Here is a 26,163-nt window from a genome sequence, read left to right as displayed (position 1 = left end):
GGGTCTTTTCATTCTCGATCTCTAGGATCTTTTGTCGGCCTTTAGGGTCTTTCATTTGAGTCAGTATTGAGTCAATTTCTTTCTCTTCATAAGACACTTTACATTTAAAGGTATGCAACTCTAACGAAATTTTCAGAGGAGAGAAATAAGAATTATCCATGTAAACAATGTGATTTTATCACTTACACTCGGGGTAAATAAAATACTAACCCAAGATAACAAACATCTATGCCCCACGGATAGGACAACCTCTGTAAAATCGCAGTTTGCCGTTACAAAAGTTTTTGAAATTTCCAAGATTACTTTCGTGGTGGTATTTTTGTCATTATATATACACACACTAAAAACACTCACAGCACGTCCACGGACATGGTGGGGGGAGTATCTTTCACTCTTCTATATTATACATCGTGCTCTCCAAACCCCTTTTCTCTCACTTTAGAATATTTTATCTTCTCAAGTAACTTTCAATTTGCCCCCTAAAGACAACTAGTTTCTAAAATAACTCTCTTTTGAATTATTCAGTTAATCAACTTTAACCTCTGATTTTTTTTTTCTTTTGTTATCGTTTCCTTCAAAAAAATATTTTCCTACTCTATGTTTTCTCTTCCTTATGAGTCCGGAGGAGGGTGGTTGCAGAGGACCGACCACCTACTGACGACTCCTCATCAGAAAAATAAAATCATTTTTCTTCTTTTTTATTTTCTCTCATACTTCTACCACCGTCCACCTTCCACCATCACATTTCTTCTATCATATCTTCTTCTTGAAAACCACATCAAATATCTGATTTGTTGAGGAGTGAAGATAAAACCATTTGTTCCCATCATTATAGTAGAACAACTAATCTGTTGCGAAGACAAAAAAGAAAGTTTCACAGGGAGGAGTGTTGGGAGGCTTAGGGAAGAAATGTTATTTTTAAATTGTTATTATTTGAAAGATAGTAGATGAGTTTGACAAGAATGAAGAATAACTAGAGGAGGTCAGAGAAGAAATTACGCGGTTTATGAGATTAAAAGACATGGGTAGAGATCAAGTAACCATTGGTTTTGGCAAAGTGGATATTCTAACAAATAGAAGATAATGAATTATAAAATCAACACTACGTTCGTAGATTCAAGTCGAAACCCTAAACTTTTTGAAGTAAACAAATATTATATAGCTAAAATCAACAAATTGACTAGGACAAATTCCAACCAAGTAAACAAATAAATGTTTTTTCACCTGTAAATGTTTTATCAACCTGAATTCGATGAAGAAAGAAAGTGCTAGTGTTGCATGATCGATGACAGTGGAAGGAGGAGAGCGGAAGAAGAAGATAAAATTTATTTTTACGAATGACTGCCATCAGATGGTCAATTTGTTGTATGTCAAGGATCCTTCTCCGACGAAGAAGAAATAAAAGAAAGATAGGATACAACTTAACCATTGATTGACAAAATAATTTTCAATTGGGGCTTTTTGGGAAAGTGATTACTTTATGAGGCTATTTTGGTGAGTTGATCTTCTTTAGGGGCCAAATAGAATTGACCCTATTTTCTCACTTCCCACTTTCTCTCTCTCTACAATCTGATTATAACAAGTCTTCCTTTTACAAACTGTAACGAAACCCCTAAAAAAATTCCAAAATCTTTTCCAACTATCCCGCTCACACAAACTTGAATCTCTAGAACAAAATCAACGGTCTTGATTTCCTTCTCAACCTCAGTCATTTTGTATTTCTCTCACTTCGTCTTCTTCCACATTCATTCTTCTTCTTCTTCCAATTTGCAGTACCCATTCCCATTTAGTACAGTAGAAACTTAAAAAAAATTACCCTTCTCAGACAATTTTATTTTTTATTCTGGGTTAGAGTTGTTTAATCAGATTGTTGTTTAATCAGATTCTAGAGAGAGAAAGAAAGAGAGAGATTTATTGAATTTTGTAGCTATAGAGTTTTGTTAATCTTTGCACGTTTTATTGTTTTGAGCTGAAATCGTCTTCGTGTTTGAAGAAATTTAGGGAATATTTGATTGAAATTAGATTGGGGAAAATTTGTTTGATTGTATTTGCAGTTATGGAAGTAGAACATTGATTGATTTTTTTATGCATTTTGTTGTTTGATTGAGGATTGTGTATTGTCTATGTTCAGTTGGGATAGTTTTGAATGAAGATTTGATGGTGAGTGTCATTAATCGGGTTTACATTTATCAGAATGTGGTTTTGTTGAGTATTTTGATTAGGTAGATTATTGATTTGGTGAGTTTAAGATTAGGGTTTTGAAGTTTATGATGTTGGATTAAGAAATGAGTTTTTTTTAATAGAAAATAATGATTACTTGATTTGACATTGAGGTGTTTGAATTTCTGGGATGTGAAATTAGTAGGCAGATGATTTGGGGAAGCTAAATAGCTAATAAGATGACCTAGGGTTTAAGTTTGATTGATCTAATAGTACAGTAGAAGCTCAAAGGCTTTGAATAGGAAGAATTACAATTGGAATTCGGGTTTTCTTTTTAAAGAGAACGTGTTCTAAGGGTGGTGGGTATTGGTCAGAGATGCCGAGCATTAAAGCTCCAGCTTCTAAACAAGCTACTACTCTCTCGGTTAGGTTTTCTTCCGCGTAATTTATGTATAATTGACTTCTGATTTGTGTTGAATTTCTTACTTAATATGTGAGATTTCCGGTTATACGAACTGTTCATTACAGGTTGTCGTAAAATGTAGACCGTTAACTCCGAAAGAAAGGCAAAAAAGCAGAGATATTGTGAGAGTGACCAATGACAAGGTAATATATTCTTATGTTCAAATCCTTATTGACCACTTTATCTTATTTCTTGTGGGGATTTATAATATGTATGTTACTCTTGAGTCGATAGGAGGTTCTCGTCTTGGATCCTGACTTGTCAAAGGACTACCTTGATCGTGTTCAAAATCGAACCAAAGAGAAAAAGTACTTTTTTGATTATGCATTTGGACCCGACTCCAAAAACATGGTGCGTAATATCTAATCTTCGTATATTGGGTGTTAAAGTTCAATCGTTTGGATACTGCGTTCCACTTATGACAAGATATCTCAAGCTTCTTTCAATGATTGTCATGTAATGTCATTTACTTAAATACTTGAGATTAATAGACACCCGACAGCCAGAATATATCTTAAAAAGAAAAAAAAAAAAACGATTCTATTAATTGCCACATCCATAGAATTGTTCCTCTTACTGTGTATCTCACCTAATAGGGCTTCTTTATAAACCATTTCAGGATGTTTATGAAACAAGTATATCTTCTACCATTGCTGGAGTCATTCACGGTCTTAACGCAACTGTGTTTGCATATGGGTCAACTGGAAGGTAACTGAGTTTTGACAATGTTAATAGCTTTTAACAAATGATCAACTTGACTATGTGAATCCTTGTTTTGAAGGGAAAGTGAGAAACCATACTTATTTTTTTTGTAAATATGTTTATTCTTGCCAATTTGATTGCCGACCTCTATTATGAACGTTAAATAGGTGCGTTTGCAATTATAGTTCGTAGATAGCCTTACACTTGGTAGTGGATAGGTGGCTTACTAGATACTGGGAGAACATGCATATTATTGTTCAGAGATGGTTTGACAGTTTCAATGAGTATTGCATTTGTGGGTTCAGTATCTCTATTTTGCCTGGGATGATCACAAATTTTACCTTATCTGTAGGAAGTTTACAAAATGGTGGTACTACTAACATGTTTTTAAGAACTACCATTTTTATTTGTTGTGAATAGTCAGTAGGAGTCGTTGATTGTTACTTTGCATGTAATTTATTCTATTCAGATAGTATCATTCTTTCGCTATAGTATGGTTGGAAAGGGCGAACTTTCAAAGATCACCACTCTTTCAGTTAGATATTATAATGTAGCTAGGATTGCTATAGAAGATATCAAAGGAACTATATTCGCTTGGTCTAGGATTGCTATAGAATTCAAGGATGTTTCTTTTTTTTGATATGGTTGTTAATTGGGACACTTGGGTAATGTAACAAGTTCCCCAAGTTCAACTTTTCTTTCTCGTTGTATATTCTTTCTTCTTCCTTATATTCAATCTAATCTTTCAAAAAAAAAAAGATATTATAATGTATCTTGTTTTTCTCTAGTAATTTGTGACAACTTCTAGTTGGGTTATTTGGTAATATTTAGGTTCTGACAGCTTGAGCACTCCTTGATACTCTGCAACACAAGGTTTATTTGAGATATGATGTTTACACTAAGCTTTGCTTGTGATTTTCTTACAAAAACGATAAACTTAATAACTTTTTTCTTCTATCGTCTAATTTACGCGCTACTTTCCGTCAGCGGTAAGACTTACACGATGGTTGGGGCGCGAAATGATCCTGGACTTATGGTTCTCAGCTTGAATACAATTTTCGATCTTATAAAAAAGGACAACAGTTCCGATGACTTTGAAGTTACTTGTTCTTACCTTGAAGTCTACAATGAGGTAGGCAGTGCATTTAATTCTGGTTTAGATTGGTAATTTCAAGCTTTGCAAGCTCGAACACGCTATTTAAGACACCCAGTAATTTTCGCCCCTCTTCAAGTTCAGGTTATCTACGATTTGCTTGAAAAATCATCGCGACATTTGGAGCTTAGGGAGGACCCTGAGCACGGAATAATTGTTGCAGGACTTAGATGCATTAAGGTTACTGCTTTCCCTCTTATATGATAAGGAATCCAGATTACTTTTTGACGTACAAAATTATTTGCCTTGACGTAAACTTCAATTTTTTTTCCTGCTCTTTCTACAATTACTAACATGCTTAGAAAGGCATGTTACTCTATGCTGGGATGTGATATCATTGATTTGCTGGCAATAATCCTATGTATATGGACTGATTGGTTACTGGAGTGTTTTTGACAAATTTCTTTTGTATGTGTATCTTGTTGGTCTTTGTAGTCACACAAATGGTAAGGTTGGTTGGATAAACAGGTCGTGGTAAAATTACACAAATGTGATTGTAATCTGGATTTATAAGCCCTAGATAAATACTTAAGAAGTTTCACTAATATTCACAGGTACATTCAGCTGATAGAATTCTCGAACTCCTAAATTTGGGGAACAGTAGACGAAAAACAGAAAGTACTGAAGCAAATGCTACATCCTCACGGTGAGGAAATATTGGCCATGTGCTCCTATTTGGTGGTTCATGATATACTTTATTGCCTTCAAGATTTTCAACTTAAATGTTGGATCACAATCTCTAAACACTTATTTTTGCTTGCTTCCTTAAACTCTTTGTTTGCTGTGGAAACAGAAATCAGTTGTTATTCTTATTCTTTCGTGATTTTTGCTCTTCTTCTACATTCTTTCTTGCTATCTCATGCCATTCATTTCCCAGCCAAGTTTACAAAAATGTGGACCAATTTTAGAGTTCCTAAGTCGTAGGGAAGTACTTAACTACTCATCACTTATTAGGTATCGTAGTTTCTGTTTATTTGATGCATAGTATAATTTTGACGTCCTCACTCCACTGTTTGAGAATCAAGGGATCTTATAATGAGAAAGGATCTTAGTCGAAGGAGCTACTTAATTTCGAGGACCCAATATATTGGGGCCATCTAATACAAAATCGTGATTTTGGATTACCAGCTCACATGCTGTTCTGGAGATCACTGTAAAAAGAAGGCATAAAAATCAATACCAGAATCAAGTAATCCGTGGAAAACTTGCACTAGTTGATCTTGCCGGAAGGTGTGTAATATTTAATACTTTTACTCTGAGAAGATTTAGAGACTTTTATAATTAATAAATAATTATTTTGCAGTGAAAGGGCTTCTGAGACAAACAATGGAGGTCAAAAGCTAAGAGATGGAGCAAATATAAATCGTTCACTTCTTGCTTTGGCAAATTGCATTAATGCACTGGGGAAACAACAGAAAAAGGGTCTTGCATACGTTCCTTATCGTAATAGGTATCTCAGTGGTGGTTATAGACTTGAAGTAATTGGTTATTACGCCTTCCCTTATTGGATAGCTAAATCCAAGTCATTTGCAGCAAATTAACAAGGATCCTTAAAGATGGTCTAAGCGGTAATTCACAAACAGTCATGGTTGCTACGGTGTCACCTTCCGATAATCAGTACCATCACACTGTTAACACACTAAAATATGCAGATCGAGCAAAAGAGATCAAGACACACATCCAGGTGAGAACTATTCATTTTATATTATGTACTAGTGTAGGGCATCTTGCCATCTCGGCAAAGGGAGACATTTCAGAATATTTGTTCGTGTCTGATCTTTGTTAGAATCATGTAAATGTTGACCATTTCTTAGATAATTAGGGAATTTTATGGTAATTTTTTTTTCGGTGCGGGTCAGTGTGTAAAAGATTAGTACACAGGATTGTACATCACCTCTGTTTTCATTCTTTTTGACATATTTTTTTATGTAGTTTTTTGATTCCTTGTTTTTATACCGAATATGCTTATTTCCGTCTCTCTAGTTCCGCTACAATCCACCACCGTGTTGTGACTGTATTGTTTAGAAACCATTTCTCCAAGTGTCTTTCTCCAATTGAGCTCGTTTGGTCATTGTACTTGGATTGATTTGGTTAAACTCATTTTCTGCCTGTTCTTTTCTGGTCATTATCTATTATGCATTTCCTGTATGATTTCTCCCCACTGATAAGTTTATATGTATTGCTTTCTCTTACAGAAAAACGTTGGGACAGTCGATACACATGTTTCAGACTATCAACGGATGATTGATAATCTTCAGGTAAAAATGAACTCAAAGCGCTTCCCTCCTTCTGATTTTAACCAACTGGCCCGTTCTTCCATTAATTCATAATCTACAAATCTGATTTTGCAGATTGAGGTGTGTCGTTTGAGGAAGGAACTAGCAGACAAGGAGTCACAAATAAACGTAAAACCCGCCGGAAAAACAGTGGATGATGAGTTGTCTTGGTTGAATATTTTGAGTCAACAAACGAGTGAAAATGTTCAGGAGCGAATAAACCTACAAAAGGCCTTGTTTGAACTTGAGGAAACTAACCTTCGTAACAGAATAGAACTCCAACATTTGGATGATGCCGTTGCTAAACAACAGGTTAGTAATGCCATTTTTCTTGTAACTTATGTTATCGTATCGTTTAACATTAGCAAGTAGTAGTTTTCTGATCTTCAACTTATTGATCAAGGGCCAAGAGGCATCTTCAATTCCATTTTTGTTCTTTACTTTGCCTATTCACCTCTGTGAATTAGAAAAAGAAAACTTTGTTGGTAAGAAAAGTTTTGGACATGGAACGAGATGATGATGAGGCTTTGTTTCTCATCTACTGATCTAAAAGGACACTGATATCCTTTTTTTTTAGACATTATTAGTTGATCAATATATGCCCCTTGATCGATCACTGATCAAGCAGTTGTTACGTGTATGCGAAATACCATTTCCGTTACTCTGGACTTGATATTCATTTATTTACTGATTAAGCACTTCTTCTTTCTTAACTGCAGGTAATTGAAAAGGACGGAACAGTTGTACAAGCGTTAAGATTGAGGAGGCAGACGATTCTTGATAATATCCGAGACAATGACGACACTGGTGCCACTTACCAACAGGTAATATACCTGTTAGATTAGAACAATTTATTTAACTTCACACATCAACTTAAATACCCTATTGATTGTAGGAAATAGTGGCAAATGAAAAGCATCGATGCCAACTTCAAGACATGATTGAGGAAGCCATTAGCAACAATGGTAACAAAACTTACCTGCACATCCTCAGTCAGTACAGGCTTTTGGTAAGTAGAATAAGTTATACGTACAATCCCTTTTGTATACAAGGAAATCCCTTTATTTGAATGATATCTACTTATCTTTACGATATCTACTTATCTTTACGATATCTAAGGGATAGTAAACTATAGGCATCAGATGCACTATGCATGCATGTATTAGATTTTCCCCTGATGTTTCATCTATTTGCCGGCGTTTACTTTTTATTTATTTAATTTTTTTTTTGAGAAATCGACTACAATCTATGTTAGTCGTTACAACTTACAAGACATTGATACATCAGGAAGATGTGATAAGCACGATAACCGCCTAAGTTAAACCATTAATGAAAGAGGCCTAAAGCCCAACAACATGAAAGAGGCCTAAAGCCCGACAAATTTATTACATTATTTATATCTTAAATAACCCAATTTCAATAAACCATGGATTTCACCTCCTCTGGGGAATCGTGCCGCCGTTTGTTTTAAAAACCCCAAAGACACTAACTTGTGCTTTACGAACAATGATTCAGGTTATGAGGTGTAATTTTTTGGTCATTAGCCATGTTTTTAGAAAATTATGCGACTTGTACTTCTATACTCGCAACCTCCATACTTTATTCTTCTCAAATGGCGGAACTTGACGTTGGAACTTCTAGAAAAAAACTCAGTTTAGCTTATGGGTTAAGTTCCAATCAAGCTGATTATTTTCCTCAGAAAGTTGCTTAGGATCCATTTACTGGTCTCAATATAGAAATTAGTGTGGGCAATGCCTGGACTACCAGATGTTTGCCGAAAAACTCAATTTTCCATAATTCCAACTATAAGAACATTCTGCAGCAGTTTGGCAATTCCATCTAAAATAATCATTATTGAACCTCAATGTACACAGGGAATGGCTAATACTGAGCTCCAGTTTGAAATGGCAATGAGGGATCAAGTCATTCACAACCAGAGGGAAGCACAAAGGAACCTATGGAACTTGATTATGGGGTTGGGCCTAGACCAGAAACAGATAATGGAGACTGCATCAAAACAAGGGATAACAATAGAAGACTGGACAGCAACATCACAGCGAGGACCAACCAGTGTGAGGCAGTCACCTCCCCCGTCTTTTGGAAGATTACCACCTTTCTGGTCCTCTCCTAACGTTGGACAATCATACTCTTCAAGCTCTGTCTCCCAACACCAACAAAAATGTGACTCCAACTCGTGCCAAAACTGCGAGCTGGATTCTGCTCACACTGTCCGTAGGGAGGAACACCACAGCTCCTTCGTCTTGATGTCCCATGACCACTCTCCGTCCACATATTTGGGAATGAGTAGTAGCAGTGAACATTGGGTGAGTAGTGGCGATCGAGGTCCATCATTATGCACTCCCAAGAAGTCTGCTCGAGATGTGCCCCATTCTTATCCAGAGAGGACAATTCAGTCTTCTCCTTCAGAAGGATGCATAACATCACCACTGCTGCAGGATTTTGGTCGAAATAAGGTACTATTATCGATAGTATGTTTCTACATTTTATGCAGCTTATATTTCAGTTTATAGAATAGAAGCACCTGGTTGTGCTTCTGTCTCCAGTTTAGGTATTTTTCTTTTCTACAATCATTGTTATTTGTTCATACCTAATTGCAAGCAAATTTTGGACAAGGGTGCATGCAATACAAATAGGTGGCAGCTGTCGGAGCTTCCTCAAGTCAGACGAAATGCTGGTCCCAGCCCATGCAAAGAAATTATGCCGCATCATACTGGAGCAACCCAATCCCTAGTTGTAAACAACCTAGCGGAGCTTTCTGGAAGACCTGGTTCACGGCATGTTTTTCATAGTATCACTCCTAATAGTCAAGGTCTATCGCAATTGCATCCATCTTATACTGCTGCTGTTGGGACAATTCCTTTTATTACTGGCACAAGTTCTGATATAAACTGATGTGGCTCCAGTTTTTTGTAATCTTCCTGTTCATTTCTCATTTTTTCAATAATCTTGTAGAATGTTCATATGCGAATTAGTGTTAGTTTCATTCTGTTCAAATGGGTATTCTAGTTTATCAATCTCTTTATACACAAGCTTTTGTCCTTCATGGATCCTTATCTGTATTATGTAAGTCCTGCCTACAAGCATGTTTTATCAGGTGGAAGTAGTCAGTGGAGTTAAGCGACGCTGGACTAGAGCATTTGATAGTATAAGACGTACAGGTATTATTACTCGTTGTTTACCCCCATTACCATCTATAAGACTATATCTATAATCATTTTATTTAGAGGCCCATATGGTGTCTGCACCAGTCCATTTCCGAATCTCCCTTCACAAACTGTGATAATGTAGATTTTGTTTAATCATTTCTCAAACTTGCAGTAAAATCCTCATATTTCTATTTCCTGACAAACATGGTTGTTCATTGTTGTGCTCAGCGTTTATAAAATCTCTTTTTTACTTGATCTTTTTTGCTTAAAATAATTATGGTGTCCGAGATTGCGAAGTATACGGTTAATCATATAAGTGGCACGGATCAATGTGTACATTTTCTTCTGAATATGAGAAGGCGAATCCAACATTTGGTTCTTTACAACTTCTAACTTAAACTTGTTGAGGTAGGATACTATTTTTTTCAAGATGCGCAAAAGTAAGACAGCTTGCTGTGATGAAATTTTAATGTTTAACTTTACTGCAGTAATCAAATTTTTTTGCTTGAATCCATACTCATCAGTTTGTGGTTATTCAATTGATTCACCAAGTTATCGACTGCCCTATAAAACAAGCAAAATGTAACACTTATTCTATCTGTTTTGGATACTCTAATACTCTATTAATAACCCGGAATTTGGAAACTATGCATCTTATCTGATTAAATAAATGAATACTAAAATGGCTTAGTTTTTTCGTTTTTCTTTCAGGTGCCATTATGGCTGGCTAAAGCTCCAGAAATATAAATTTCTAGTTTAAAGGCGAGAAAATGTGCGAAAGTTGGGACATGTTCAAGCTTCAACGGGTACCCAACTTCCTAAATACAATCATGGTTGCAATTATCAGGTAGTAGTCCCAAATCTCACACACTATTAAGATCTTAGCAGCCTTACAATTATAAATATATTTAGTATAAGTTTTTAGCTTATGGGGTAGCTAGCGGAATCCGAGTCAGTGTTGAATAAGCTCAACCTCTTTATTAGTAGTCTATAGTCTGTAGTGATAATATATGAAAATAAGTCTCTTTTTTTTATCACAACAAATATACTATGAAACTATGGTTCTGTACTTGGGTATTCTGCAGTGATAATATATGAAAATAGTCATAATTGAAAGTAAAAAGGGTTTATAAAAAGGAGAGATTTTGATGATAATGTTAATATATTTGTGTTTCTTCTTTTAAGATAATTTCATGGTTGTTACCAACTTCATAACCTTCATCAATTTTGGTCTCTTTTTCACATATTGACATTTCATTCTCTTTATTAATACATATATGTATTGTTCTTGACATCTTAGTTGTTATCACTAGTTGACCTTAAACCTTAATTATGTTATTATTATTATTATTATAGACCCACCAACCAACCCAATAAGAGGGATTGAGCCATTGGTCCAAAAAGGGGGCCAAAATGAAAATTTCACCCAAAGTTGCCTAAAAATGAAAGGGAGGTCCAATGTGTCAGTTTGGGGGTCAAAATTACGTAAAGGGCCCTTAGAAAATAAAGTATTTACCGTTCATGCCATCGAAAATTACAAAATTGCCATCGAAAATTCTCGGGAAACGATTTTTTTTTCTGAAAATTATTTTATTTACTGGAAATTTGAAATTTTCGGGAAATTACAAAATTTTAAAATTTGGGCGGGAAATTATTTTATTAACTGGAAATTTTCGGAAAATTATTTTATTTACTGGAAATTTTTTTCTGTACTAGACATTTTTGCTGGGCGGAAATTTGAAATTTCGTAAAAAAATTTGAAAATTTGGGCGGGAATTTGAAATTTCGTTTGAAAATTTCAAAACTTCGAAAAAAAAAATTTGTGACCGGGAAATTATTTTATTTACTGGAAATTTTTTTCTGTACTAGACACTTTTGCTGGGCGGGAATTTAAAATTTTCAAAAAAATTTCAAAATTTGTCCGGAAATTTAAAATTTTCAAAAAAGTTTGAAATTTTGGGCGGGAATTTGAAATTTCGTAAAAAAAATTTGGGCGGGAATTTGAAATTTCGTTTGAAAATTTCAAAACTTCGAAAAAAAAATTTGAGACCGGGAAATTATTTTATTTACTGGAAATTTTTTTCTGTACTAGACACTTTTGCTGGGCGGGAATTTAAAATTTTCAAAAAAATTTCAAAATTTCAAAAAAATTTGAAAATTGGAATTTTTTGTGTAAGGGAAATTATTTTATTTACTGGGAAGAGATGGTTTGTTGGGCGGGAATTTGAAATTTCGTTTTCAAATTTTCAAAAAATTTTGAAACTTTGAATTTTTCGTATACTGATACATTATTTTATTTACCAGACATTTTTTTTTTTTCAGGAAAACGTCAGCATGTCCCGTCCAAGGGCAAGAGGGGAATAAAAAAAAAAAATCTGACATTTGGACCTGCAACTAATTTTTGGGCAAGAGTGGATTTTTTTTGGGTTTACCCCCCACTTTTTGGACCCCTGGCTCAAAAATCCACCCAATAAAAGGAAGAGAGAGAGATTTTGGATTGTTGTTGTTGTTGGATTAGTTAATACTCAACTGATGACTGATTCCAGGTAAGAACAACTCAATAGTCAAACCCACTAAGAGAGAAGCACTAAAACCAAATGTCAACTAACTAAAATAAGTGATTAAGGAGGACTTAGAGAATATTTCTACTGCAATCAAACTACATATTATATTTGTCCTAACTAGTAGTACTAGTATTTAAACCTATCTTCCACGTGTGTGGCACAAGAATATTTCTACTGTTTCTTGTCTTCCTTCTTTCTACTTTATCCTTTTAAATCTTCTTCACTTTCATTCTTCTTTTGACATAGTGGGAAAAGTCCCTTTTTTTTTTCTCTCTCTCTCTCTTTCTCTCTAATAGAGTGAGTAATTAATGCATATGGTGGTGGTGGTGGTGGTGATTGGTAAGTTTCTTATGAAACTTTTTGAGTTTGAATTTTGGTGAGAAGGCAGAGAGAAGCAGATTTTGACAACAACAAAAATGGTCCTATCTTAGTGGAGGTACTAATAGTAGTAGTACTAGTAGTAGTAGTAGTGTAAGAACGAAACATTTCAATGATGAATGGTCGGTTCTTAACTAGAGGGACCAAAAACCAACCTCTCTTATAATGCTCACACCTTTTTTACTCTCTTTCATTTTTCAAACTTTTCTTCCCCACCTCCATTACCCGCCCTCCCTCCCGCTGGCCCATGACATCAATTCTTAGATGAACCCAATCGTGCGATATAAATTACTATCAAGAACAAACGATGAGATTTATTTACGTGGTCTGATGACGGACTCCTTTTGATGTAAGGCATACACAACTAACTTTGCTATTGTCCATGCCTTTACAAATTTCCATGTGTCACTCAATGAGTGGGATCTACGAATGATGCGTACGGTTTATAATGATTTCTATTTTACGACAAATGTTTACGTGACAAGTGTATTCTACATTTGTCTGTTTGAGATAAGAGTGTGTGGAAAAAGATGCAAAAAAGTGTACTAGACATTGGAATCTTTTAGTGGCTGAACCAACCAATAACACTAGAACACAAATCATAGTTTAATGGGAGTAGGGACCAAAAATTTGTTACACCAAAAATTTAATCTTACATAGAAGACCTTATACTGATTTTGGATAGTAAAAAAGAGGACCACATACATGAATGGTGAACTCCTTCTAGCTTAGTTTAGAACGTGTGAAGTATTACCATCGAATTCTAAAGATAGTAGTTGAGATTGTTTCTACCGGACAGTTGTTGTTAGTGATAGTTCGCTCGAGTTAACGTTAAGAGAGTACCGGTACTCGCTACCAACTCTTAAACTATTCGGAAGTAGATACAATAAACATAGTCCTTTTTGTGCAAAAGTGCTAGCGGATGGGGCCTAAAAGAAAGTCTAAAACCAGTACTTTTGTGGAAAAGTGCTAGGGGATGGGACCTAAAAGTAAGTCTAAAACCAGTACAAAAGGAGATACCTAAATCAACAATTATATTAGTCGCAACTGGGGGGGGGGGGGGGGGGGGGGGGGGGTGGGGGACATTTGTTCTCTGCCTTCAATTTTTAGGATTTTGATGGATGGCAGTAGTAGTAGTAGAATCAAAGACTACTTAGTAAAAAGGACAATGCTAGAGGAACTTCTAGCAATACCACCCCCTCCCCCTTGCTTTAGGTACTCAATTACTAAAAGCTATATCAAATATGGTGTTAAAATGGTGTTAAAAGCTATATCAAATATGGTGTTAAAATGGGTTGAACTTAGCCTCAATCTGAGAAAGAGATTACCCGTAACAATTCAACTACGTCGAACTTGCTGGGGACGAAGTAGTGCTATTGCGTGCTCGGGGAAGAGCTTCATTCATAATTCCATGTTGGGCGAGCAGAGTGAGGTGAACCACTTCCGACTATGGGTTTGAGTCAACAAGATATGGCTCAAGGAAAATGGTCGAATGATACTCCACATCACCCTTCTTGATCCCTAGCTACTTTTGGTGTGAATTTTAGGTTTTGTTTAGTGTTTACCTAACAATTATGTTTTTGTTTTCTTTCTAGCCCATCTCTTAAAATATAGTAATTTTTGCCTTAGGTGGGGGCCGAAAGGCAATATGTTGGGGATGAGAGAGATACCACAAGAGAAAGAAAGAGAAGTGAAAAGGTGATAAAGGTGTGAACTCAAGTGTTATTGACTCATTTCTATATCAGGAGAGTTTCAAAATTTTCTTCTTTTTGTAGTAACCTTTTAAGGGTTAATAAAGTAATAATCTCAACTCCTCCCAATCTCCCATTCATACACCAATACTAAAACAATTCCAAGTTTAGTGTTGTTATTCTTTTCAAGCATTCTACATAGAGAGAAAGACATGCGTACACAACTTTCATATCAAATGAGATATTTGTTCCGCTAGTTGGAATTAGAATCCAGTAAAGTCAATACACATCTCTCATATGCGAGGTCACTGATTTGTACAAACAAATCAAACGTCTACAAGTACAAAATATTTGAGATATTTCAACCTCTATAATCTACTAGAATAGTTAGATTCAAAAATCACCATTTCACTTCTGATTTATACCTTCATGGATCGGTTTAATGTAGGTTCTTAAAAAGAGAGTCACTCACCTCATTTGTCCCCACTATAAGAAGTCACCCTTAATTTAAGATTAAAGAGTTTGATTTTCTAAAGACAGTTTCCGAACAGTAGATGCTTTTACTCGTTTTGAAAAAGTGAAACATTAAAACTTATTAATATATGAGTTCTGAAAGAACAAAAAAAAGTGGGTTTGTTTCGTTCTTTACTTTTTCATTTAAATTATTTTTGTCTTTGTTAACATTTAAGAAAAAATAATCATACCCTACCACTTCTTGGCCAATGAATTGGGGCGGTTAGTCTGATATACTATTTTTTTTACTTTACGTTACTTCCACCACTTTGAAAAAAGTTAAAAGAAAAGGAGAAAATGTGAGTTCCGAACCTTAGCTATAAAATAAATAATATTTGGATGCTCACGTGTCATTTTCTATCTTATCTTAATATTATATATATTAGCAAGTAGGCTGAAAATTATTCAATTTTTGAGCTATATAATGAGTATATGAAGAAATTGAGCATTTTGGAAAAAAAGAATTAGCAAGTCTTTTTGTTAAATATAATATATTTAAGAATATATATATTATTTCATACACCATCGACATGAGCTATATGATAATCTGCAAGAGATACCCTTAGAGAAAAAAAAAATATTTTACATTCCAAATATATCCTCATTGGAAACAAATATTACTCATTATTTAATTTTGTATAAAGTTTTTTTTGATGAAAGTAATTTTGTATAAAGTTGAAAAAGAATCATTGAAAATGAAGGAAAATAAAATTATGAGTTTTGGTATCTTAAAAAGAAATAGTCACTTTTCTATAACCATCTCTGATGGTTCAATTCTTTAAGCAATTTGAATCACTTTGATTAATTTTCACAAACTTTGGATTTAGGTCCAAAAAACGGGCTCAAATTGAACTTCTGGTCCAACTCTAATCTAAAAACCAACCATAGTCCAAAACATAATTTATAACCCACATCTAGTACAAAAACAAATCTCTTTGCTCCAAATCCAATCTCGAGGCAACAAAATCTTTTTACTTTCCCATTTTAACAATATGCTATTTGCTTTCATGAAGAACCCATGTATACGATTTAAAAAAAAAAAATATTGGCACAATGTTGCTACGAGCCGCTTGATTGGACCTTTGCTTGACAATTTGAACTTCACGGCAACCAAAATGATATTCGAATGTTGTTTTGAGCAAAATAGAAATTAGCGATGGTAGTTCTCATATTGACACGGAAAAACTTTTTGCTCCAGTCAATTCATAAATTGCATATTACCATAAAAAAAATGAAAATACAATAACCAATACACATAATTTCAGCTGCAAAATATGTTTTGCACATAATCATATTGACCATGACAATTCAAATACTTAGCCGGGCATAGTGTATTCTTCTCAATAAAATATCTAAGTGTTTTAGGAGGTCTTATACGACTTCAAATGTTAAAGCGTTTCGGTCTAGTTAGGGTTTCAATGATAAGTTGTAGTTTTATAGTTTTTGAATATAAGGTACATGTTATAGTTTTCAAGTTTTTAATTTTAGATATAGGTCTTTCGATCAGGAGCTTTAGGTTTCGGGTAAAGTGTTTGAAAAAAAAATAAAAAAAAACACCTAACAATATATGTTTTGTTATGGAAAAATGAATAGTGTTCTTAAAATTAAGTATTTTTTTGAAGGTTTATGGTTTAGGGAAGCAGCTATAGGGTTCTACGTTACAAATTATAAGTTTAGGGTTTAGAATGGTGGTCAATACGTGGACAACCGTTCTTCTTATATGGACAATTATTTTTGGGTCCGGTGGTAGTCAACTATATTTGACTTAGTTGATCTTGATTTAATAAGGGGACAACTTCATAAAGTCTTAAATATAGTAATAGTTAATAACTTGTGGATCATTCACAAAAATAATAGTTAAAAATAAAATAGTTGGGAGAGAAATTCCTATTACAAAATGGGTTACAAATACTTCCGTTTATAATGTATGTAATTTTTCATTTGACTTTTAAAGTTGCTTAAAACACCCATGTTGACAGAGAGAGGGAGAGAGAGAGAGAGGGGGGGAGGGAGGGAGGGAGAGAGAGAGACTATTCTCAAAACAAACAAACAAATTGATTTTGAACTCAAAACAAAGCCTCTCCTAAGTCAATGTTAAGTTTGTGGTCATCCAACTTAAAACTTGCCCCATATTTTGTAGACCTGAAATCCGATTTTTTTTGTGAGGGAGAACAAGTGATATGGCAGAGAGACTGACCCTACTTTTGAAATCTAAGAAGTAGACAGAGACAATAATAGATGAATTTTATTTGTGTCTCAAGTCTGAAGCAGGGGACCCTGGTACACTTATCCAACTTGGCCCCTCCCTGTATAGTTAGTGTACTAGTGCTACTCTTGTTCCTTTCCTACTATCATCATCCCACCACTCTTCTCATTCTTCCCTTCTGTTGCTTACTAATTAGTACACACACAAGTTTTATTTCTCTCTCTAGGCTTTAGGATGCTGGCCTTCTTGTTGAAGTGAAAATGATATTACAAACAAATCTTTAATTGTCTGTCCTCTTTTACCCATTATATTTGGTAAAAAGCTCAATTTGCATGACAATTTAGCAAGACATAATAAGTTATTTGTGGGTAATTAAGCAAGTGGTGAGAGAGAGAGAGAATCCATAGATCTTCCATGGAATTGGAAAAAAAAAAAGAAAAGAAAAGAAAAGAAAGAACATGGAACAATTTGCTTTTGTAAAAGAGAAGAAAAATTAGGAAATTGTCTCAAGGTGTGTGGGTTTTATGATAATATATTTTTTTAAGGCAGCTTTTTGTAGTTGTGGTTTTAAATAGAAAAGAACAATAAGAAAGTCAGCAGATCCTCTTATTCCACTCTTATAAAACATCTCTCTCTCTCTCTCTCTCTCTCTCTATAGACTATAGTATATAACACAAGTTGGTACTGAAATGATCATTAAGTAATATTTTGGTCATCACTTTATATACTCAAATAGTAATACAATAATATCAATACAATAACATGAACCAAACCCCAAAAAAACAAAACATAAACCACCCCTCACCTCCCTATCATCTACATTCTACATTACTATTCCGGACCCACAATAATCTTCACATAATTAATCATCTCTTTCTCTCTCTCTCTCTCTTAAGTATGAAAAAAAAACACAAGTAAAATCTCTTCCAACCAAGGTTCATTCATTAATGGTTGTGTGTTAAGATTTGAGTAGTGGGTCTGTTTCTAAAGAAGATGACTTTTCTAATCCATCATTAACACACAAAATTTCTTCCAAATTGGGCATGACCTTATTTTTAGTTTCTTTATTAGATGATGAAGAAGTAGAAGAAGTTGAATTGTTTGTTAGTTCCTTTGCTCTTTCTACTTGAACCAACCAATCTGTTGTAGCTAAAACATACAACATTAACAATGCACAAGAAGCTTGAGCTGCTAATAATCCAATCCAAAGACCTGAAAACCCCATCTTTATCACAAAACCCATGAAAATGCCAACAGGCATTCCTACTAAATAGAATGACCCCAAGTTGATATTCGCTCCCGTTGTCGGACGTGCACTTCCTCGTAAAACACCGCAACCCGTCGTTTGTGGGCAATTCCCTAACTCACATAGTCCGACAATCGGCAATGCCATTGCTGTAATCTCTAGAATCTCCGGGTCGTTAGTAAAAAACCGTCCCCATTGATGTCTCATTAACACTGTGAATGTCATAGCTCCAAGGCCCAACACGAATGCACACGCCAGCGAGACGATCATGGAGATTCGGGCTTTACCGGGTCGACGAGCACCCAATTCGTGACCTACCCTTGTTGATACTCCTAGACTTAGAGCCGAAGGAAATACGTAAACTAAAGATGTAGTTTGAATGAGAATTCCCATAGAAGCAATGGTGGCTTTTGGATTAACAAGTAGTCCACATAGCAATATCATGAACTCATACCACCACCATTCTAAGCAAACTGAGAGACAAGTTGGAATAGCTAAACTAAGCAATGAAGACCAACCTCTTAAACAATCCATACTAGGAGAAACCCATGAATCTTTATAAACACGAGAGAAGAAAACAAAGAGAAGTAACAAAATGAAGAGATTTAGGTTAGTCCAAACCATTGCAATAGCAACACCTTTGATACCCATCTTGAAATGCATTACTAGAAGATAATTCAAAGGGACATGAATGATCACAGAGATGGCTGAGCAGTAAGTCAATGGTAGCGTTATACTTTGAGTTCTTAGATAGATTCTAAGTGGGTGAAGTAGAGAAAGAAAGAAGAGGTCCGGAATCGAAAAAAGTAGAAAAACATGAGCTACGGATGAAATCTCTTCATCTTGTCCACACCATAAAAGTATTGTCTTCATGTTAAACCACATAAAAGAAATGGGTATTGAAGTAGAAAGTAGTAAAAGAACAGTTCTTTGTAAAGTTAACCCTAAAATCTTGAATTGTTTAGCACCAAATGCTTGACCACAAATGGGTTCCATTCCCATGGCTAAACCAGAGATTACTGAGTAACCAGTTATATTAGCAAACCCAATAGCAAGTGAACCACCAGCTAATGCTAGCTCTCCTAAATATCCAAGAAAAACCATGGAGATCATTGCTCTTGAATATAAGATCAAACCAGTTAGTGCAGTTGGACCTGAAATCTTTCCTATGGCTCTGATTTCTTCCACAACCTAAACAATCAAAACAAGATTAAATTAACAAACATAAACCAATAATAAATGGGTTCTTAATAATACTTATTAATTACAAAAATGTTAGTACCTCAGAAGGAGTGGGTAGTCTATGAAGATCTTCATGATCAGAAGGAGAACGAAGAAGATCATTATCATCCATGGTTTTGTTATTATTAGGATGATTATTGATGAAATGGGTTTTCTTAGGAGAGATAAATGAAGGAGGAGGAGAAGTTGGTTTTGGGTTACACATAACTTCAAAATATCTGTTTTGATTATCTCTCTAAACTCACTTCCAAAAAAGAAACTGAAACAACTAAACAAGTACTAGTAGGAAGAGATGGTCAAATTGAATGTGAAAAGGTAGAGAGAGAAATTGATAGAAGAATGAAACACTCTGTTATATGGAGTTTGGGTATGAGTTTAATTTCCTTTATATACATGAAAATTTTCAGGTTACTATTCAATTTCAAAACAGGTGTCAATAAAAGAGAAAACCCAAGATTAGAAAGCGGCTGGCTTGGCTTCTACAAGACCAATAAGAACAGTCAAACAAGTATAGCTTGTAGTTGTGGTTGTGGTGGTGGTGGTGGTGGGGGCTCTTCATCTATTCTCTCTGTTTCTCTCTCTAGTGATGATGAGCATGCTATATACTACGGATGATGATAGATTAGACAGTTTTTGTGTTGACTGAGCAACTGATAAATATAGAGAAGAGAATTGAAGATGAAAGATTGAAACTTTCTCAACATGGGAAGAAAGTTACTAATTTCTTTGAATCCTTATCTATTTCAAGAAAATTTAAACTTGGGGAAGATTGAGATAGATTAATTTCAATTGTTTTTAACCGCCCCAATAAACAATTTTGGTTTGTGGGTAAGATTTGGTCAGTTTTAGTGATAATGATATTTGATAATGGTGGCTCTCAGTTCTTCTTTTTTTCATCTTCTTTTGTTTTAATCCTTTCATTAGGCTTAATTAGGTTTCTGTTATCTTGGATTAGTTTAAGTAATCTATCTAATGGTGTTACTTTAGTGTAAGATCTTATATGACCCACAATATGGATTCTTAAGATCCTCTAAAGTAGGTACTAACCTATCAAAATAGCTTCAACTTGGAGATTATGAAATTTTATGAGTACTTTTTTGCATTAATCTCTTAAAGTGCGGGGGTTTTGGGTTTAAGTGCATTTTGAAATAATGAAGATCTCTCTCTACTAAAGAACTAAGTAGCAACCTTGGTTGCAACCCTAATTATGATATAGAAACTTACCCTAGGTACATTTATCAATAGAGTTGCTCTAGTTGCAAGCTAGAGAATGAAACCCAAATATGGACCTTGTTGTTTTAGTATATATGGTCAAAGTTAACAATAACCCACAAGTTTCAATAGGAATGGAGTCGACTTTTTGAGTACATGAGTCTTGAGCCCGCAACTCCTTAATTGCATATGCACGACATAATCTTACCTACTTATTTCCATTATGAGTAATGCTAAAGAACAAGAAAAACTAGGCGTTGGCTAACATCTTATGTGGCTTGTCATGATTCACGTTTCAATGAATCAGAATCATTGGAAGCACAAATCGCGTCAAGCCACATAAAGTTTATGTTCCGAATCTGCATGATTTTTCTCTTTCTCCAACATTTTGTTCTATTATTTGTGTATGCTAGAGTTTCTTACTCCTAGATGGTAATTTGTTACTATTGGTCCGACAATCGATATTATCCATCTTCAAATGAAAATTTAGAAATGCAAGAAAAGCAAAGATACCATTAATGACTCTTAAGTACCATAAAGGTTTTGAAAGGTAAATGACAGGGTCTCCATGTATAACTATCAAAACGAGAGGGCCATACAACTGTTTATTCTTCTTCATCACGTGTGCATGAAAGTTTTTCCAACTGTGTCAGCCAATTTACTATATAATACATGCTCTCTCTCTCTCTCTCTCTCTCTCTAACTCACCATGTGACCAACCCTTGCTCTTGTATGTCCATGACTTATTTGGACTTGCACCAATTCATTGAATGGAGTTGCACCACAACCAGCCTGCCTGCCAAAAAATCTGAGCCAAAGATGAGACAGTTAGCTCTGTTTTTATGTCAAGTCTCATCAATTTACTTAACCTTATGTCTTCCACATTCTAGTGTTTGTTTTGTTTTTATGTTTCTTTTTAAACCCACAAACAGTAAACACTTATCATTGTGTTAGGAAACTTTGAATGAAAGTTCAATCAAAGAAACAACACAGTACTCTTCTATGTCCTTATATAAATAATTATTATCCATTTCTACATGGCAATAAAGATTTGAAATGGGTTTCTGTCATTACTCCCAATTCAACAATCAAGATACAACTCATTGGTGTCTCTGTCTCTAAATGAAGTGATTATCATTATGACCTAAAGATATTATTGTTTGAACAAACGAGACCGATATAAACAATGAGGGATTTATGTGGTAGTGTTGAGACCCGGCAGCCGGAAGGGAGGAAACACTGAAAAAAAACAAGAAGACAAGAACTACGTGCGTGAATATCAACCATGCCTTCATCTTTATCAAGGGAAGAAAAAACAGGACCCTCACTAGGCAATTTTGGCTGTCACTGACTCTTTGTGTGTCGAATAGAGAGAAAAGGCAACAAAATGCCCCCACTACTTTCTAAGTTGCTTATTTCTCTGTCTGAGCAACTAAGCGAAAAAAAAAAATCGGATTCTATTTGTTTGTATCACTTGTAGCAGAAATAATTTCCCTGAATTCCACAATCTTCATCTCATGTGATGTTAGATTCAGGCTCCACCTCTCAGACACTACAGGAAAAACCAATAATAATCAATAATCTCCAAATTTTGAAGAGAAAAAGGGATTGAAACAATGTCAATATTTTCCACCGCATACTTTTCAGCATCAAAGTCACTAAATGAAAGACAAAACATTGAGAATAAGAAATGAAAAAGAATACCCACCTTGAATCTCAATGAGTATCGATTATTAAAAAATGATATATTCCTCCAACTTGCAGTATTTAGATTAGATGATAATGTGCTGATAAATTCTAAGTAAAAAGTATTCTGCTCTAGGATTGGATGTTTTTGTGGTTTTTTGATACCCATTATGAAGTATAATCGTTTTAATATTAATAGCGAAATGTCAAAGTAAATGGTTAAAAAAAGACAGTTTTCTTATGTTCAATTATTGGGTAGCACTATCGTCGTAAATTCTGTAATTTGGAATATCTAGTAACACCTTATCCAACACAGTGTTTGATATACGAAACATGAGATCTATTCACTAAACGACACTAAAGAAATTCATATCAAGATAAATAATCATCTAGTCTAATTTTACTTTCCTTTTGAATTCTTCTAGAAAATCATGAAAATCGGCATACAGAAACTTATGTGAAGGGTTGTAAGCCTAATTAAATTCGGAGGAGCATTAACGAGAAATTGATAATGATGTGCTAAGTGGAATTAAAGTTGTATTCCATAAACCATTTACTTTGTTATCTCACTAAAGATCGTATAAGAATCAAGATGCTCTAGAAAGAACAATTATATTATGGTGATAGGACCTCAAGAATAATTCTCTTTTACTTACAAGATTTTAACCTTTCTCCACTACAGTAGTAAGGGCCTAAACTTCACTCAAGAGCCATTTAATTGCTTTCAAGTTTTGCTACTAGAATCCTTATTTGTTGGCATTAATGGCAAACAAGATGTTCTTTAAATGAGGTTTGCAATAAAAGTAGGAATTTATGCCAAAATTTTGATATAAGCAAGAAAAAGGAAAGACGGAAATATAATGAGAACAAGTAGAAATATAAATACCCGAATACAAACATGTCTCCATCGAAGGCGTCAATCAGCTCATTTCACATGGTCTGTCACCAAGCACACTCACCAAGTTCATGCATTTACTGATATGGGTGACAGAGTGTGAGATTCTGCACACCACAATAATATGCAAACAGTCCATTAGCTTTACCAACTGACAAAAATTCTTGCAAGAAAATATGAAATTACAAGCTAAGGACAATGTTGCTGTTGCATCTTCACTAAGAAAGTGTACTAAAAAAAGTTAATGATAAGTTTTGTATATATCTATAAGATTATTCGGAACCGCAAATTTCTAAAAGATGGGCATATTCAAAATTGACAAGAAATAGAGTGCTGCAAACTATTCAGTAAGAGAATTTTATTATGCGAGATGAAGTCGACATAACTTCTTGATTAATCAAGAATGCCAAACACGATCGTACTATTGAAGTCATCCCACATTGTTTCTAGGAGGAGGTAGTTGTTATTTTGTAAGTGTGTGCGGAAGCCTCACCTCTTGAGCTAGCTTTGGGGACGAGAGATGCTCAAGGCAGCTAGAAAAATGGCTTGGGAGACAAGTTTATCGAAGTCTTTCAGGTCATATTGAGGAAAGGAGGATTTTTTCCTAGTCTAGATGTGTGAAGTGAAAGACTGCTAGACTGCTGGAGTTATCCAACATAGGTTGTTGGAGGGGGTCGAGGTCAGTTTATAAGAGTAGGAGGAAGCCTCACTACCTCTTGACCTATAGATTTTCGAGGTGAGGGAGGCTCAAGACCATTGAACAAATGGTTTAACAGCTCCAGGTTTAAAAAAGTCTTTCAGGTCTTGTTGTGGAAGGCAGAGATTGCGTTCTAGGTCCCTATTTGTGAAGGAAAAGATTATTGGAGTTATCCTATACCAGCTGTGGGAAGGTCCGGATCAATTTAAGTGTGATGGGAAGGAAGGCCCGCCTCTTGAACTAGCTTTTTGAGTGAGAAAGGCCTCAGATCACCCAACACCTACATGTCACTATATTCAAACCAAATATAGGCAAAACAAGGTTTTCCAGATCAATTCTAGTCCAGTATATGTATCCTAATTTCATACTACTATTCCCTCCATTTACATGGCACCATAATATAGTAAACTCAATGGGTCATTACTCATTAATTTGTACGGGTGAATTTATTAAAACTCTCAACAAGGAATAACCAGTTCCATCTGTACACAAACCTGGTCCGAGTCACCCTCTACATCACCACTATCAATCCAGGGGATACAATGATCTCTAGTAGTGACTGTGACAGTAAACAATAAGCGTATATTGTCGAGAGTTACTCAAACCTCGCCTAAGCCCACGACACAGTCGTAAGGAGGATACACCACCTAAACATCTCAAGTTTCACGGATTGGGAGGTCATTGGCGACCAAATTCAAATAAACTCCAACCCGGAATAACTCAGTAGATTGCAAACGGTTCCCAAATCCCATACTCAATTACTCGGTAGATGATATAGACGGATGGGCTTATTAAGGGAGCTAAATGGGTTTGATTGGAAATTCAGTCTATATTGTAGTTTTTCGCATAATCATACTCCATAATTTTCCACTCTCTAATCTTCAACACGATCGACAAACATGTTCCATTATAACTTTGTGATTTGGAGTCCCATCACAGAACTTGGGTGTCCTTTAAAAATTGCATAGTTACAAAATTAAACAAATACTATAAAACTAATACCAAATTATAGTCTCAGTACTTGCTGAATACTGGAAAAGAATGGTAATTTAAAGGAAACCCAAATCAATAAGTAACTTCCAGTAGCTAAACATGTTGATGATTCTCATCAGACTATAACTTTTTGCAGTTGAAATAGAGAACAAAAATCGAAAAAATTACAGTTGAGATCATTCATTCTATGAGAGCAATTTAATAACACTCAAGTAGTTCCAAATATATTTAGGGGTATTTAGTTAGATTTGTTGTTGAGGATTCTTTAAGCCCAGAAATTTACAGGAAAATATGAACAGGAAGGAAAAAGGAAACTTACAAACAAGTCCAACTGAGGGTGGGAGTAGTTGTGATCTTCTAACCACTCAAAACTACACAATTTCATGAATCTTCACCCTTCTCTCTCTCTTTAGCTATCTCTTTCAATAAGACACTATTCATGGGTGTGTGAAAGGGCCCATCCTAATTTACCCTATTTGGCCCTCCATTTTAATCCCAACTTACCAACACCCTCCAACATTTGACCAGCATGATCATTTTCTATTGTTTGGATGGGTTTTCGTTTTGACCACTCAAGAATCAATTGATTGATCGAGATTGCACGTATGGAGCCCAAACGTACACGAGCATACTCTAGTAAAAATAATGAGGGAGGTGGGTCCGAAAGAGCCTTGTCACCTAAAACCACAAGGGAGGATGCCATGAGTCTTCACGACACCTTAAACTATGCGTTTGGGTCCAGAGGCAAGCGGCGAGATGGATATGAATCAGCTCTACTCTTGAGCTTAGTCTAGAAATAGAGTAGGGGAGGTCTATAGATGTCAATTCCAAACCTTGAGCACGACTCTGCCTCGATGTAAGAGGGGAGATGGTTCCGAGTCAGCTCTGCACTCTGAGACCTGGAGGTCGATTAGAATTA

The 26,163-nt window shown here is 35.1% G+C and overlaps 2 protein-coding genes and 1 long non-coding RNA gene across 3 annotated transcripts; 1 reads left to right on the top strand and 2 right to left on the bottom strand.

Annotated features, from left to right (window-relative positions):
* The first annotated feature begins 357 nt into the window (after positions 1-357).
* On the top strand, positions 358-9,789 carry LOC147533477 (kinesin-like protein KIN-8B). The gene is made up of 17 exons (XM_086646066.1): positions 358-2,382; positions 2,434-2,584; positions 2,689-2,766; positions 2,858-2,974; positions 3,243-3,331; positions 4,313-4,457; positions 4,563-4,658; positions 5,033-5,124; positions 5,607-5,708; positions 5,782-5,928; positions 6,012-6,162; positions 6,674-6,736; positions 6,830-7,066; positions 7,474-7,578; positions 7,650-7,763; positions 8,629-9,228; positions 9,389-9,789. The coding sequence occupies exons 2-17, from the start codon at positions 2,537-2,539 to the stop codon at positions 9,665-9,667; spliced, it is 2,463 nt and encodes an 820-aa protein (XP_086502192.1). The 5' UTR covers positions 358-2,382; positions 2,434-2,536; the 3' UTR covers positions 9,668-9,789.
* Positions 9,790-17,969: 8,180 nt separating this feature from the next.
* On the bottom strand, positions 17,970-20,693 carry LOC147533476 (protein DETOXIFICATION 48-like). Its single transcript, XM_086649117.1, has 2 exons — positions 19,802-20,693; positions 17,970-19,710 (listed from the first exon to the last, which is right to left on the bottom strand). The coding sequence occupies exons 1-2, from the start codon at positions 19,964-19,966 to the stop codon at positions 18,232-18,234; spliced, it is 1,644 nt and encodes a 547-aa protein (XP_086505243.1). The 5' UTR covers positions 19,967-20,693; the 3' UTR covers positions 17,970-18,231.
* Positions 20,694-21,466: 773 nt separating this feature from the next.
* LOC147533475 (uncharacterized) lies at positions 21,467-25,779 on the bottom strand. The gene is made up of 3 exons (XR_015227917.1): positions 25,564-25,779; positions 23,546-23,661; positions 21,467-22,525 (listed from the first exon to the last, which is right to left on the bottom strand). It is a non-coding gene; the product is annotated as an uncharacterized LOC147533475 (long non-coding RNA).
* Positions 25,780-26,163: the final 384 nt, after the last annotated feature.

This window comes from Eschscholzia californica, unplaced genomic scaffold (assembly GCF_041429995.1).
Source record: "Eschscholzia californica isolate CP2 unplaced genomic scaffold, dmEscCali1.0.p SCAF_6, whole genome shotgun sequence".
In the NCBI taxonomy this organism is placed as follows: Eukaryota; Viridiplantae; Streptophyta; class Magnoliopsida; order Ranunculales; family Papaveraceae; genus Eschscholzia; species Eschscholzia californica.
This window is presented reverse-complemented; position numbering and strand designations above follow the sequence as displayed.

What these genes read in the sequence shown, in the direction of transcription:
- LOC147533477 (XM_086646066.1), top strand. Translation starts at nt 2,537, where the DNA reads ATGCCGAGCATTAAAGCTCCAGCTTCTAAACAAGCTACTACTCTCTCG. An exon ending in AGATCAAGACACACATCCAG is followed by an intron (nt 6,163 to 6,673) that starts GTGAGAACTATT and finishes TTTCTCTTACAG; the next exon opens with AAAAACGTTGGGACAGTCGA. An exon ending in TCAGTCAGTACAGGCTTTTG is followed by an intron (nt 7,764 to 8,628) that starts GTAAGTAGAATA and finishes CAATGTACACAG; the next exon opens with GGAATGGCTAATACTGAGCT.
- LOC147533476 (XM_086649117.1), bottom strand. Translation starts at nt 19,966, where the DNA reads ATGTGTAACCCAAAACCAACTTCTCCTCCTCCTTCATTTATCTCTCCT. An exon ending in GACTACCCACTCCTTCTGAG is followed by an intron (nt 19,711 to 19,801) that starts GTACTAACATTT and finishes TTGATTGTTTAG; the next exon opens with GTTGTGGAAGAAATCAGAGC.